The 15,970-nt window shown below is 39.6% G+C and overlaps 1 protein-coding gene across 1 annotated transcript in view; it reads right to left on the bottom strand.

Annotated features, from left to right (window-relative positions):
- Positions 1-2,144: 2,144 nt before the first annotated feature.
- Positions 2,145-15,970, bottom strand: part of LOC140187981 (protein unc-13 homolog A-like) — a 289,194-nt gene continuing 275,368 nt past the window's right edge. The window contains exons 38-41 of the mRNA XM_072243844.1: positions 14,517-14,664; positions 8,401-8,493; positions 7,054-7,213; positions 2,145-2,430 (exon numbers count right to left, since the gene is read on the bottom strand). Of these exons, the coding sequence (XP_072099945.1) occupies positions 2,145-2,430; positions 7,054-7,213; positions 8,401-8,493; positions 14,517-14,664 (687 nt within the window). The remainder of the gene's footprint in view (positions 2,431-7,053; positions 7,214-8,400; positions 8,494-14,516; positions 14,665-15,970) is intronic.

The raw sequence follows: 15,970 nt of genomic DNA, 5'->3' as shown, positions 1-15,970 counted from the left end.
CCCTTCAGTGAAAGGTTGATCAAGGAAAATTGAGACTTCCCTCTTCTCCAAACCTGGTACCAGTTTGTGGGAATGTTGGCAAAATCCTGGCTAAAAGTTGAAATTTCAAAAATGTACAAGATCTGTAAGGACGTAGAGTTTATTAAATGTTTACTTAAAGAGGTAGTGACTTTAGAAGAAAAAGCATTTCAGGATTTATATTGTATACATTTCTCTGACATTAAATTGAACCTTTATGAAATCCAAGTAGCGCTTGGTGTGGGGCAGGGACTATTTTGGGGGGGAGTGGATATGAAGAACTATTCCCTTCTGCACACATTGTTTAGCATGATTCTGAATCTCAACATTTCATAATGCTGGTGCTAGACTTTTAACCAAAACCAGGATGAGGGAACATATCACTACTCTGCATTGGCTTTATGTATCTTTTAGAATTAATTTTACAGTTCTCTTACTTTAAAGCTCTTAATGGTCTGAGAAGGGACTACTTCACAGAATTGTTTTTGTTTTATAATTCTGCTCGAGATCTCAAGTAGTCTTCCAATTAAATTTAAACAACCTTCTTCAAAAGATAATTGGCAGATCAGCTTTTCTGGACTACACCCCTAAACTGTAGAATTCAATACCCACATATATAAATCTCAAAAGATTCTTATATTCTTACCCTATTTATATCTTTAGAGAGAGAGAGAGAGTGTGTGTACATATATATGTATATGTATATATATATATATATATATACACACACACACACACACACACACACACGTAAAGATATATATATAAATATTTACAATAACTGAAATATCCTCTTATTTATAAACACAACACATTCTGCAGATGCTGAAAATGCAGAGTAACAATGCACACACAAAATGTTGGATGAGCTCAGTTGGTCAGGACAGACGAAGGGTCTCAGCCCAAAACGTTGGATTTTTATTCCTCCCCATAGATGAGGCCTGACCTGCTGAGTTCCTCTAGTATTTTGTGTGTATTCCTCAAATTTATGTTTAGATGAAAACATCAGCTTTGTCAAAGGTTAGGATAAATAGATAGCAATAGGCTTACTGAAATAAAGTTGAAGTTTAAAGACAAATGGTGAAGGAAGACCATACATACAAGGTGGATTAATTTATGTAAAATAATTTCAACTGTGGCTAAAATTCCAAAAAGCTAATAGTGCTGATTATACTAAGTTTTCAGATAAACAGTGCATGAAACCACGAGTCTAGATGGCTGTTTCCCACTACAGATTTAAGAATAAATAGGCATAGATTAGCTTTCAAACTCTGCCCTGGACAGTCCCAACCCCACTGTGAAAGGAAGAGGATTCGGTGTAGGGCTCGCAACCGCATCCTGTAAAAACCCAGAGCTACAGCAATGCCAACAGAGGTTCCAAAGACCTCATCCCTGGGAGAGGAAGAATATCCCACGAAGATGAACTACACCTAGAGACTGACCCAGGACAAAGGACTCCGGTGAGCTACTGCTGGCGGCCTACAATAAAGTAATTAGCTTTTAGTTTTACGCTTTTTTGCAATGCAATTAATTAAATGTAAAAACTTGTGTCTAATCCCAAATGGTCTGTAAAATACTGAGTCTGTTTGTGAATACAGCTCAGATTAACGATCTGTTCAGGAAATACTGTGGAATGTGTTAGAAATTGGTTACACCAGTGAATAGAAAGACACTTTGGCAGTTTGGTGTTGAAGAGAAAGGTTAACTGAGGCTTTTCACAAGAGGTATACAAGTTCTTTCAGCTGTAGGTCTCTCCACAAGGACAGGATCACAGTGCTCATTGTATACGGGCTCAGTGGAGTCATGCGGGATTTACACAAGTGATGTTAACCTTAAAATAAAAGTTAATCCAGTTGTTATTCCATATGAATACTCAGATTGTTAAGGGGCTGGGTGCTGCCTCTCATGAACAAAAAGTAAAATTAATTGTCCACATTGGCAAAGGAAATAAATAAACCCTCAGAGACATGCACATACCAAAACTGAAATTGGGCCTCCTGTTTCTGTTTTGTTTTTTGCTTACTTGGGGCATGTAGCTTCATTTAATCGAGAAAACTGAAGCTCCAAAGAGCTTAAGACATTAAAGTTTTAAATTCTGATCTATGTTTTGATTTTGGCCACCTTTTTCAACTGCCCTCTTCAGCAGACCGTATATCAGATTTCAATTTTACAAATTCCTTTGCCACCTCATCGTTGTTTCTTTGTGAGAGTATCCTGAGGATGGTTAATCCTGTCTCATCCATGTGAATCCTGCGGCCAAGAGGTAACCAGCATGCACAGCTTCCCTTCTGTGCAATATCTCGCAGCTGCATTACAGCGATGCCAACACTCCGATCTTCTCGGGCAAAACAGTAATCTTTCACACAAATCTGGACTTCGTAGCATTCTGGGCCATCTTCAGAGCTTAATGTGCTGCAGCAGGAAAGGCAAATTACATGTATGATTTTAAAAAAGAATAGAGTATTAGCATGTCATTTATTGTAAAACCATGTGTGGAATTAATATTGATTACAGCTGAATCAGCAATCGCTTAGCATAATGCTATTTCAGTGCCAGTGATCTGGGTTCAATTCCGCCACTGTCTGTAAGGAGTTTGTACATTTCTCCCAAAGATGGCATGAGTTTCCTCCCACAGTCCAAAGACATACAGTCCAAGTAAATTATGGTGTAATTGGGTGATGCGGACACTTTGATACAGAAAGGCCAATTACTGTGCTATATCGCCAAATAAATAATACTTACTTTAAGTTAAAACAATGGAGACCAGATTTGGAACAGTACCAGTTTGACTTATTTATAGCTGCTTTTATAATTAATCTATGATTCAAAGTCTTTTGCAGCCCAAGGTGAGATGGATTTTGTGAAGACGTGATAACTGGGCTTTTGTTTTCCTTGTCTTTGCATCCCCAGTTTCAACCACTTTCTTAAAAAAAGCCAGCAATCTTTACACCCCCATTTCTAACTTCCCTTTCAGTGCTTCTCAAATCTGTTTTGATCTTTCAGAGGATCGTTGAATTTCTACAGTTAGACTTCCAACATTCTCAAGTACTGAAATGGTTCCAACAGAAGTTGGAAAATAACCTTTGTGACCACTGGCAAATCTAAATTATTCACTATCCACTGCTCCATGCCTGTCTACCTGTACTTCACTTTCTCTGTAACTATAGCTTACATTCTGTAGTTATGTATGTAATGATCTGTCTGGATGGTGCACACAGAAGCCTTTTTACTGTATCTTGCTGCATAACAATAATAAGCCAAAGACCATAGAACACTTCAGCACAGTACAGGCCTTTCAGCCCATCAGGTGGTTCTGACTTTTTAACCTATGCTAAGATCAATCTAAAGCCCTCCATTTTTCTTTCATCCATGCGTCTCTCTAGGAGCCTCTTAAAATCCCTGGCTGGTTGTTCCACATACTTACTACTCTCTGTATTTTACAACTAATGCCTCCCCCTATACTTTCCTCCAATCACCTTAAACATTATGCCCCCTGGGGTAAGAGTCTCTGGCTACCCACTTGATTTATGCCCTTATATATCTCAATCTATCCTCACAAGAAATGCTCTCCGATCCAGGCAGCATCTGGGTAAATCTTCTCTACGTCCACTCCTTAGCTCCCCATTTACATGTGCTGCCTTCTGTTTGCCCACAGGAGGCCTATGAAACACATCAGATAGCTTCCATTATTTCTACAGGATAAGGTGGTGCACAACCAGAACTAACAGGAGCAGAACAGTCGTTACCAAGTGAAGCTGCTATCTCCTCACCACACCCTCCCCTTTAAGGAGAGAGCATTTACAAACACTGGACTGTCTAAACAAGTGATGCACATAAGCTACACACACAGCATGCTGGAGGAACTCAGCAAACCTTCTCTCAATTCCTCCATCTCTGTCACATTTTCTCTCAGGATGAGGCTTTTGATTTTAGAATGAAGAAAGGGGCTTCCCTTCCTCCACCATCAATGCTACCCTCAACCATATCCCTTCCGTTTCGCGCACGTCTGTTCAACCCTGTCCTCCTGCCACCCTACCAGAGATAGGGTTCCTTTTGTCCTCACCTACCACCCCACCAGCCTCCACGTCCGGCACCTAATTCTCTGGAACTTCCACCATCTCCATTGGGATCCCAACACCAAGCACGTTGTTCCCTCTCCCTCGCCCGTCCCCTCCATTTTCTGCTTTCCACAAGTCTCGCTGCCTATGTGACTCCCTTGTCCATTCATCCCTCCCCGTGGATCTTGCTCCTGGCACTTATCCTTGCAAGTGGAACAAGTGCTACGCCTGCCCTTACACCTCCTCCCTCACTACTATTCAGGGCCCCAAACGGTCCTTCCAGGTGAGGCAACACTTCACCCGCGGGTCTGTTGGGGTCATATACTGTGTCCGGTGCTCCCAGTGTGGCCTCCTATATATATATTGGTAAGACCCAAAGTAGATTGGGAGACTGTTTCGCCAAGCACCTATGCTCCGGTCTGTCTGCCTGAAGAAGCAGGATCTCCCTGTGGCCACCCACTTCCCATTCCGATATGTCAATCCATAGCCTCCTCTACTGTTGCGATGAGGCCTTACTCAGGTTGGAGGAACAACACCTTATATTCCATCAGGGTAGCCTCCCAATCTGATGGTATGAACATCGATATCTTGAACTTCTGGTAATGCCCCCCTCCGCCCTCTCCTTCACCAATTCCCATCCTCCTTTCCCTCTCTCACCTCATCTCCTTGCCTGCCCATCACCTCCCTCTGGTGCTCCTCCCCCTTTTCTTTCTTCCATGGCCTTCTATCCTCACCTATCAAACTCCCCCTTCTCCAGCCCTGTATCCCTTTCACCAATCAACTTCCCAGTTCTTTAATTCACCCCTCCCCCTCCCGGTTTCACCCATCACCTTGTGTTTTGATGCTGCTAACAAGCTTAGAAGTGCTTCTTCTTTATTTAGAGATACAATATGCTAACAGGCCATTCTGGACAAACCAGCACATGCTGCCCAATTACAACCATATGACCAATCAACCTACTAATCCCATGTGTCTTTGGAATGTGGGAGGAAACCAGAGCACCCAGAGGGAACTCACATGGACAGCAGTGGAAATGAACCCAGGTCACTGATGCTGTTATAGCATTACACTAACTGCTACTCTGCCTCCACATTGCTAAGAATCCTGCCATTAACCTTGTACTGTCTTTATGTTTGACCTTCCAGAGTGAATCACTTCGCATTTTTCTGGATTAAATTCCATCTGCTACTTCTCAGCCAGCTCTGCATCCTATCAATATCCTTTTGTAACCTATGCCAACTTTCTACACTATCCACAACACTACCAACCTTTGTGTCATCTGCAAACTTGCTAACCCACTTTTGGGACTGAAATCCTTAAGACAGTGATTTGAACTCCTCCACAGGCTTCTCTGGTTTGATTTCCCCATTTGGGTGGTGAGGTATAATTGGTAGAAATGATCAGAATTTATAAAACTGCAATTGAGCCTGGGTCACTGTAACAGCATTACACTAACTGCTACGCTACTGTGCAAAGGATCACTGCAATATAGCCTGTAGCTAGTTGAGAGGGACAGTAAAGGACAGTGCAAGTGCCAGATTCTGGAAGGTAGAGGTGGTGCATGATTGCTGAAGGATCCAGAGGATTCTCTCTTAGAATGGTCTATAGGCTGCTGAATTTGAAGTATTTGGTGCAGTTACAGCACTCTACAAGGGCAAAAAGAAGGGAGATTTGTTCAGTCCATGGGAATTAGCTGTTTAAACATTAAAGTGGTAGGCAACACCACACAGCACCTCAGGGCTGATCTTGGATTCCACTGTAACCCGCACAGAATGCCACCATCTAAGTGTTGGAATGAAGCTCAGAGTTCAATTCGGTGCCAGAATGGTTTCAGAGCCCAGTGTTATCAGAACAATCCAGGGACAATGTATATAGCACAGGACCAGGTCATTTAGACTGCATTGTTGTAACAAACTTATAAACCTAATGACATCTAATTAAACCAATCTCTTCTGCCTGCACATGGTCCATATCCCTCCAGTCTCTTTTGTATTCATGTACCTATCTATCTTCTAGCATCAGGACTAGGACTGCCAGACTGAGTAACAGCTTCTTTCCTCAGGCCGTGAGACTATTGAATACACTGCCACCACTGAGGCCTTGTCACTAGGACAACGAGCTGTTTACTTGTACTGCACACTACATGCATTTTGAATTATACTTAATCACTTATTTATGGTAATATTTTATCTTGTGTGTTGTATCATACATACGTTTTGTGGGTGCACCATGGTCAGCAGGAATGTTGTTTCATTATGTAGTCAGATACAATAAGCTTGAACTGACTCTTGAATTCAGTTCCTTAACAAATAAAAGCAAAGTGCCATATGCCTTTGTTAGTACCCTATCAACTTGTGCAGCAAATGTTGTTAAGGATCCTGCCAATTAAATTTGATCTCCCAAAGTGCAACACCATACATTTGACCAGATTAAAGTCCATCTGCCATTTTTCCATTCATATCTTCAATTGATCTATATCCTGCAGTGTCCTTTAGCAATCTTGTATTGTACACAACAGCCTCATTCTTTGTATCATTTACAAACATTTAACCTAACCTTTACTGTCTTCAGCCGGGTCATTTATCTACATCAAACAGAAGAGGACCCAGTGCACCACCACCAGTCAGAATAAAACCCTGACTACTATCTTGTATCTTCTAATGGGCAAGCCAAATCTGAATCCAAACAGCCAAGTCACAATGGAACCTTATCAACTGCCTTACTAAAATTCATGCAGACTAGGGGTCCCCAACATTTTTTTCTGCTATGGACCAATAACGTTAACCAAGGTTGGGAACCCCTGGTGTAGACAATATCCAAGAGTTGAGCAGTATGAAGGAAAAAAAAATGGTCCCATTGAGTTACTAAAATATTTATCCACTCCTTAATTAAGAAATGATGTTTGGATTTTTGGAGTAATTGGTAAGTCACTTAAAAGGAAAGATTTGGGTAAAAACATAATGAAAAAGATACGTACAATTGAAAGGTTTCATTAAACTTTGGAGCCCAGCTGTTGTTTTTGGATTTGGTGGCGAACCTCCTTTTCTTGTCACTAAGGTGAGGGCCAATCATATTCACTTCAACAAATGGACGGAAGATTCCAGTTGTCTGCCACTTGAGGTCATTGGCTGCCACAACTGCAAAGGGAGGAAGGTTAGTTATGAGTACCAAGGAAGGAATTAAATACAGTTTAAGGGTAGCATTTCAGTTGATTAACAAGTTAATTAAATCCAAAGGTCATAATTGTGGTTACAGTAATCTATCACTTAGCTCATTTTGTTTCATATACATTGTCAAGCGTAACTTAAGGCTATGGAAACTAGTTCAAATTAAATTTGTTATCAAAGTACATATGTCACCATATACAACTCAGATTCATTTTCTTGCCGGCATCCTCAATCCAATAACCATAATAGAATCAATTAAAGACCACACTAACAGGCTGGACAAACAGTGTGCAGAAGACAACAAACTGTGCAAACGCAAAAGAAAATTAAAAATAATAAATAAATGACATTAACTATCAAGAACATGAGATACAGAGTGCTTGAAAGTGAGTCCATAGGCTGTGGGAACAGTTCAGTGATGGTTCAATGCAGTTATTGTAGTAGCATTTTTTGAACAAAGGCAGGAATCTTTCTAAACATGGTGTACAGTATAGAGATTTATATACTGAACCAGCATGGTTAACTTCATTCACACATTTTAACGCAAATTAACCTAGACTCAGGTTCAAAGACTCTTACAACTCATGTTCTCAGTATTATTTTTTCCACATTGGTTGTTTGTCAGGTTCTGTTTATGTATAAAAAAGGCTAACCACAATACATGCATTATTTCAGATACAAACATCAAAAAATTCTGCTCAAAAGTATTAAGCAAATGGGTTGTTACACACTTCAGCAATCAAGAATGACTGCTATACAAAGAAACTGAGATTACAAGAAATGTGAGATGATTTTGTTAAGACCAAAGAGAGGAACTGATACTGAGGTGTTTTTGTTAACAGAGCCTAGAATTTTGGAGTATATTTTCAGGGTAGATGGTGACTTGAAGAAACATACTGATTGGACATCTTTATAGATTTACATAACGATGTTCAATCAGTATGTTTGAAAAGCAGCACAGGCATTTGAAGGATGTGGAGACTAGGTGCCAAAGTAGACTTGAGGGGCAGGCTCAGCTACAATGGTGCAATAGGCTCAGTGGAAGGTGTGCCCTACACCTGATTCTGTTTCTTATTATTGAAGGGAGAAAAATGTATTTTAAAAATAGACATGAACACCAAAGATTTGGAGTGTGAATAACGCTCATTACAACTAACCTTTAACTGTGATTTTGTGTTCTCCTGTTCCTGGGTGTGTAAAAAGCTCAACGTGGACAGATACTTCTCCCACTGGATCATCCACACCAGATCCTATAAAATTATAGAGAAATTTAAAAGGCTGTTTAACAGTGATTGTAAACTCTATGCAAAGCATTCAGTGCAAAACTGACCAAGTGCAAAGTGAACCCAGTTAGGTAACTGGGACAGCCCAATGAGACACATGCATAAACCTAATCCAGTTAAGTACATCTCCTCTCCCTCCAACCCAGTGCAAGCAATGATTCAGCCATCATAATGCCACTGGTTCTGTTCTGGTGAGTTTGATGCAATTAAAAATAACAGATACCAGTCTACATTCGCATCAATTCAGTTTGTTGGGAGTTGGAATCCAATTAGGATGACTTCAAAAATCAGACAATACACCCAGGTATTGATGAGCTACACAATCTGTTGTATTTTTAAAAAATCAGATAAGAGCTTCTGCTCCTCAAAATATATTGAAGCCTTTATATTTTTTCTTTCTCTCCTTACAAACTGAATATCATTTCAGAAGAAATTCCATTTCAGGGTCTTGAAAGACCTTTTATTTAACTCAAATGAAAAAGTCCTTCCTAATCATAATTGTAACAAGCAAGTCACTCCATTGTGTGTTGTTTAACCATAGAAAGCTGCTTGCTGCAAAAGCATGCACAAGGACTGGTCCGTTTGGGTTGCTCAGTCTTATATTGTTATGTGCCACTCGGGTATTGACTCAACAGTTGTTTCAAGCCCAGGCATTCTAATGCTGCCACTATTGGCGGCATTCAGCTCAAACATACCCTTTTCAGGATAAACCTCCTCGCTATGGGTAAACCTAATACCCTTCCCACCATGCACTGAGTTGTGAAATCAAAGCCAGACGGCAGGCGAAAATGAAAAGAGAAAGAAATTGAAGTGAGATTATGCACAGAAGACAGACTTATCACTTGTCCTAATAAACAACTTCAGACAAATGAAGATTATCAGAAAAAAAATTTTAGACATTGATTTTGAACCACAGAAGTTTGTAAAGGTCAAAAACAATAAATGATCTGAACAAAGTTTTGTTACCTTTATAAAGTCAATATTATGGATGTGTTCATGTAGTGGTATTAGTGTAATTGTAATATTTATTTTTATTTTATTTCTATTTAGCAATACAATGCGGAATGGGCCCTTCTGGCCCTTCAAACCACACCGCCCAGCAACCCACTGATTTAACCCTAGCCTAATCACAGGACAATTCACCATGACTGATTAACCGATACGTCTTTGGACTGGAGGAGGAAGCTGGAGCACTCAGAGGAAACCCACATTCTCATATGTGAAGAAATGCACAAACTAGCTTACTGAGGAAGATGGAATTGAATTTTGAACTCTAACGCCCCAAACTGTAATAGCATTTCGCAAAAACCTACACTACTGTGGCACTCCAATATTTAAACTAGATTGCAAGATCTAATCTAGAATATTTACAAAGTACAAATCACCTGTTTTCCTGTTTTATTCCATTGAGTATGGTTTCCTGAGTGATCCTATGGTCTATCAATGTTTCAAAAAGGAGGGCTGATGATCTAGGCTTACCACTAATCAACATATTTATCACTAGTTTGAGAAAATATTGCAAAACATCAAGTACCAATATTTCAGATTGTTAATTAATATTTAATTATAATGTTCACTAACATCATTATCATAGATGAGTACTTCATCTAAAATCTTAGCTTTTAAAAACAAAATCATTGGAGATGAACATAACAGACAGCATGAATATATAGCCTTTAACTTGTCAGGCTTGCTGAAATTGCTCTGTCTGTTCAGCGGGCAGCTAAGATTCAACCACAGTACTGTGGATTTAGACCCTGGATTTACTCATGGGTTAAGCAAGGATCAAAATGGAAGATCTACTTTCTTTATCAAATGTTAATGATCCATAGAGCTTTTACATTATTCTAGCAGTTTCATGTTCACCCTTGCTGATACATTGAACACCCAAGTTGCTGCAGTCTTTCATTGATTCTATTATGGAATTATTGAGTATGCATGCAAAAAATGAATCTTAGGGTTGTATATGGTGACATACATGTACTTTGATAATAAACTTACTTTGAACATTCAGGTAGTTAAATAAAACTGGAATGAAGTTATTGTCATAACCCCCTTAATGGACTATTAATCTACCAATATAACCATAACCCTACCATACTTGATGCTTGGTTACCTTGGTAAATTTGGGTGATCACAAAAATTGAGAGGGTTTTAGAGTATATTTATTACATACTCCAGAGTATATTTATTATTCACATTCAATGTTTTAGGAACAGCTTCTTCTCCACCGCCATTAGATTTCTGAATGGACAATGAACCCATGAACACTACCTCACTAGTTTTGTTTTCTTTTTGCACTATTTATTTAATAATTTACAATAGATATTTTAATTTAGTTTTTCTTTTATGCATTGCACTGTACTGCTGCTGCAAAGCAACAAACTTCACGATATGTGGCAGAGACATTAAACCTGATTCTATAATGGATTAACACCTTAATTGGGAAATTAATTGGGAACCATGGATTTATTAAAAAAAGATACCTGGTTTGAACTGCATAAATTCTATTTTGTACAGTTATCTCCCCATCTCAACATCTACAATAACAAACCCTAAAATTTAGTTAGAAAAAAATGCTACAAGATAGACTTTCAGTAGGGAACTACAAAATGAACCAGTATTAGAACATTGGGCAGGGAAAAACACACATTACACATCAGACATCACAATTATGTCATTTTGCCATAGACATGGGATGCACACAAATACAAAGCATACTGAATATGATTAGTAGGCTCAAACAGCATATTAAATATGACTACAATCATGTTGTAGTTCACGTTTGTTGACTCCACACATTAAAATACGTATTTCTGAACCCATTTGATTTAAGATCCATATTCAGTATTCTGTTTGGCATTCAGGTAATACAGCTTGATGCAATGACAAAATATATCAATAGTGAGATACAGTGGACACTGTATATAATACTAGCAATAATAGTTTCACTAATTACTTCAATAAGAATTTGCAAGAAACGTAGGATGATAATTTCTGCTAAATTGCCTCAATATACCAAAGTCATTAAACTTGGGCACAACATACAATGATGTATAATTATGACCCTCATTGCACACAGACATCAGCTGGAGATGACCAGTGCCAATTAATACAGAACTAAAGGTGCTCTTGTGCTTACAAATTAAGAACAGAGTAACAGAGACTAGCCACTTCAAGAAAATACTGATCTCATTAGCCAGTAAGCCCCCTACCCCAGTGAGAAAGGAGCACGCCTGTTGTAACATGTGAAGTCAGCTCCAACAGACTGGACGGATGACAATGAATCAGATTATTATGTTACAAATAATATTTAATGTGATTGCCATCACTGTAAACTATGTCTTCTAATTATTCATCTGTAGTCTTCATCATGTCTATTGCCTAGCCATGTAGGACTACTCTCTGATTCCCTGTTTAAATAACCCATAATAAGCAGAGTCATCTGCTATCATTCTGCAGACCAGACTGCTGTGTACTGATCACTGAAGGCATCTAAAGCAAATGATTTGCCCTTTTTGAGATGGCTACAACATGCATCTAAGCACTCATCTGGTAACTCTACTTGAAGACATGATTCAAATGGAGGGACCCAAATCTTGTGTATCCATGCAGAAATATCAATTTGCCATGTCAAACCAGCTGCTTGTTGGTGGATTGGAAAGCCATCCATTTGATGATGATCTGAAGGTATCGCCATTATTCTGTATGTGCAGTCAATAAGCTTTAATAAAACTACTCGCAAACTTCTGTTATAAAGAGCAGCTGTTCCAAAAGGAGATTTTGATAAAGATATTCTCTCCACTCCTCATCTCTTTATTTTAAAAAAAAAGGGGCATGCCTGCCTTAGCGTGCGAGGTCACTTCCGGTGGACTGGATGGCTGAGATCAACAGTGAGATCCAGTTGCCAGAAAGGCTGTTCTGCAACCCTTTGTGGAGAGCAAAGGGCATGATGAGGCATAGAGGAAGTCATGGTCATCCACTGCAACCAAGGAAGGCTCCAGTGGTGACGACTACTTGTATCACTGAACCCCGGGACCTCTGAGGTCAAGAGAGTGGAACTGCCGCAGTAGAATGGGTTTTCCACTTTAAAAACTCTCTCATACAGGCTTCCTGTCATCATCAGATATGACAATTACCACACCGTCAATAAGCACATATTTGCACAGATCAAGTCAGAGTTCAAACCTGAACACCCATCTATTCTGACTACTTTTACCTGCAAGCAGATTGAAAACAACTAACTCTGCCAGGAAAGGAAAAGGCAATAGTCACTTTCCTGATGTAAGACTGTCTGACAGATATTGCATTTTCTCAAACTGCTTCAGTCCAAGCAGGTGACAGGTTCATCCCAGCCATATGTAAGTAAGTCAGCATTGAACTCAATATACTGAGCCTCCTCACATACCAGTATTTCAACATGGAAAATAAATTCAGCCAGATAAGGCAAGTTAGGACCTCCTGCCAACTGGAGTGTTTTGATGATGCTCTTTTTCCTGTGCAGTTGAAAATAAGGAAATAACAGCATCCTGCAGGTCCCCATGTTCTTGCCCCTGTAAACTGCGGTCTTACAGTGGGCTCCACAATACTGCCGTCTAAGCAGCACCCACAGTGAATCATTTTTTTGTCCGTGCCAACAGTTTTTTTAAAAGTTTGTTAGACATCCTCTGAATTTGTGTGACATCAAGAAGAAATGATATCAGTGCCACTTCTAGCTCATTGCCCTCTCACCTGCCCATCAACATAGACTGAGCCCCCTTATTATTAGCACAAAAGTACAAAAGTGTGTTTCTCTGTTGATCAGTGTCAAAAAAGCCAAATTAAATCTACTGTGATTCAATGTTGTTAACCAATAAAACATGAAAACTTCTAAGGTGCGGGGGGGGGGGGGGGGCGGGTGTGAATACTTTTTATAGGCACTGTATGTTTGGCCTGAAATACAAACAAGCATTTGGTGGACTAGTTACTATGGGTTGAAGGCATCTCTTGCCGTATGGGCACGGTTGGTCAGCACATTTCTAAATTATGAACTGTTTAGGTTACAAATGGTCGACAGGGTTATGAACAATTCAAAACAACAGAATACTGTTGTGACCTGGGGACAAACTCTCATTCCACAAACATTGGGATCTCCTGATTAATCCTTACCTCATTATATCAGAAACAACTCCTTTGTCCTGTCCATGAGAATCCCACCTCATTTGTCTGTGACTCTGTGTGACACAAAGCTAATTTGTTTTCTCACTTCATAAGTTTTGATGAAGGTTCCTCGATCTGATAGTCAAAGTCTGTTTCTCCTTCTATAGATGCAAGCAGACTTGCTGAGTGCTTCAACATTTTCTTCTATTTTATTTTGTACACTCAGCACATATAATGTTGATTTTCAATTCCAAGTTATTTTGTGATCAAAATGAACACTGATAAAGGTGCACATTATTTTAGTTTAGAGATACAGTGTGGAACAGGCTGTTCCGGCCCACCAAGCCACACCACCCAGCAACCATTGAGTTAACCCTAACCTAATCACAGGACAATTTACAATGTCCAATTAACCTACCAACCAGTACCTCTTTGCACTGTGGGAGGAAACCAGAGCACCCAGAGCAAACCAACGCACACAGGGGAAGAACATACAAATTTTCTAACAAAAGATGCTGAAATTGAACTCTGACACCCTGAACAGTAATAACATCACGCTAACCACTATTCTGGCACCCATATTTTCTGTTTTAACTGTACTTTTAGAGCCACCTTGCTGACAATGTAATAATGAGTATTTCAGTACGATTTTGTTGGATTTTCAGACCAAGAACAAAAATAAACAATGGCACTTTGACTATTTGTGTTATACAGTCAGTTATACTGATCACAGTAATTAGTGCACAGTCATCTAAAGATAGCCAAATACTACAGAAAACATATCAAAAACAGGAAGACAGATAATACCAGCTAATCTGTATCTAACATAGGAGAAAGCAAGCAGTACTCACCCTGAGATGACTGAGACTGGATAAATGTTTTAATAAGGGTATCAGTAGCCTGTGTGTACAGCGACAGAGCATACCGTAGAGACTGCAGATCAGGGCTCTTTTCTAAAAAAGTCTTCTTTAGGCCAACTCCACCCGCATGGAAATATTGCTAAATCATGAGAGATTCTCAATCAGTTCCAAAAGAGATCAGAACTAAAAGTTCCTCCACGATTCTATATCAAATCTAATTAATCATGTTATTAAGAGTGTGAATTAGCAAACCCATGGAAATAAATGACTACTAGTGCTGAATTGGAAAATAACATCATAATAAACAAAGGAGGCATCTACACAGTTCCTTCTGACCTTCCACCTGGACTTTGGGTTAATGCGGTTGATACAAAGCTGCCAATAATAATGTAAGAAGCCATATTTTACTTATATTTTTATGTAACATAAAACAGGTTAAATTATTTTAATTGAGATCCTCTGCTCTCCTATGCTCTCTTAATCTCATCTTCCAAATAAATTCCCTCGCCCACATCAACAGCCAAGCTTTTTTGTCTGCTTTTCCTTGTGGCCTTGTCTTTCCCAACATGTCAAACACAGATAATTCATAAATACAAGAGATTCTGCCATTGCTAGAAATCCAGAGCAATGCACACAAAATGCTGGAGGAACTCAGCAGGTCAGGTAGCATCTACAGAAATGAATAATCAGTTGACCTTCAGTCCGAGACCCTCCTTCATGAGTGGAAAAGGGGAAGACTCCAGAATAAAACGCTGGGAGGGATGGGAAGGAGGACAAGCTAGAAGGTGACTGGTGAAGCCAGCTGGGTGGGAAAGGTAAAAGACTGGAGAAGGAGGAATCTGATAGGAAAGGAGAGTGGACCCATGGGAGAAAGGGAAGAAGGAGGTGCGCCAGTGGGAGGTGATAGGCAGATGAGAAGAGGAGATAAGAGGTGAGAGTGGGGAATAGAAGGAACGATCACATTGGATTGTTTATTTGATTCACACTCTGCCTATAACCCTACTCCTTCTGCCCCTGCCATTAACACTTTTCTTTCCCTAATTCACTCACAAAAACAATTCAAAATCCCACCCTTTGTCCCGACCACCACTTGCATCTAGCTTAATCATTTGATAATTAAGTTTGTGAGAATTCAGTTGCCTTTTCCCACCCCGTTGAAGCCCATGAAGCAAATTTCTTCCAGATCCTCCTGTTCTATTTATTTATTTAGAGATACAGCATGATAAGAGGTCCTTATGGCCCAATAAGCCTGCACCGCAGTATTATACCCATGTGACCAATTAACTTACTGACCTGTATGTCTTTGGAATGTGGGAAAAAAACTGGAGTATCTGGAGGAAACTCATGCAGTCACGGGGAGAATGTACAGACATCTTACAGAGAGTGGTGAGAATTGAACCTGGGTCGCTGGTAATGTAATAGCGTTATGCTAACTACTATGCTAC

The sequence above is a fragment of the Mobula birostris genome, chromosome 26 (genome assembly GCF_030028105.1).
Source record: "Mobula birostris isolate sMobBir1 chromosome 26, sMobBir1.hap1, whole genome shotgun sequence".
NCBI lineage: Eukaryota > Metazoa > Chordata > Chondrichthyes > Myliobatiformes > Myliobatidae > Mobula > Mobula birostris.
The sequence above is the reverse complement of the archived record's forward strand: the minus strand, read 5'-3'. Positions and strand labels throughout refer to the sequence as shown.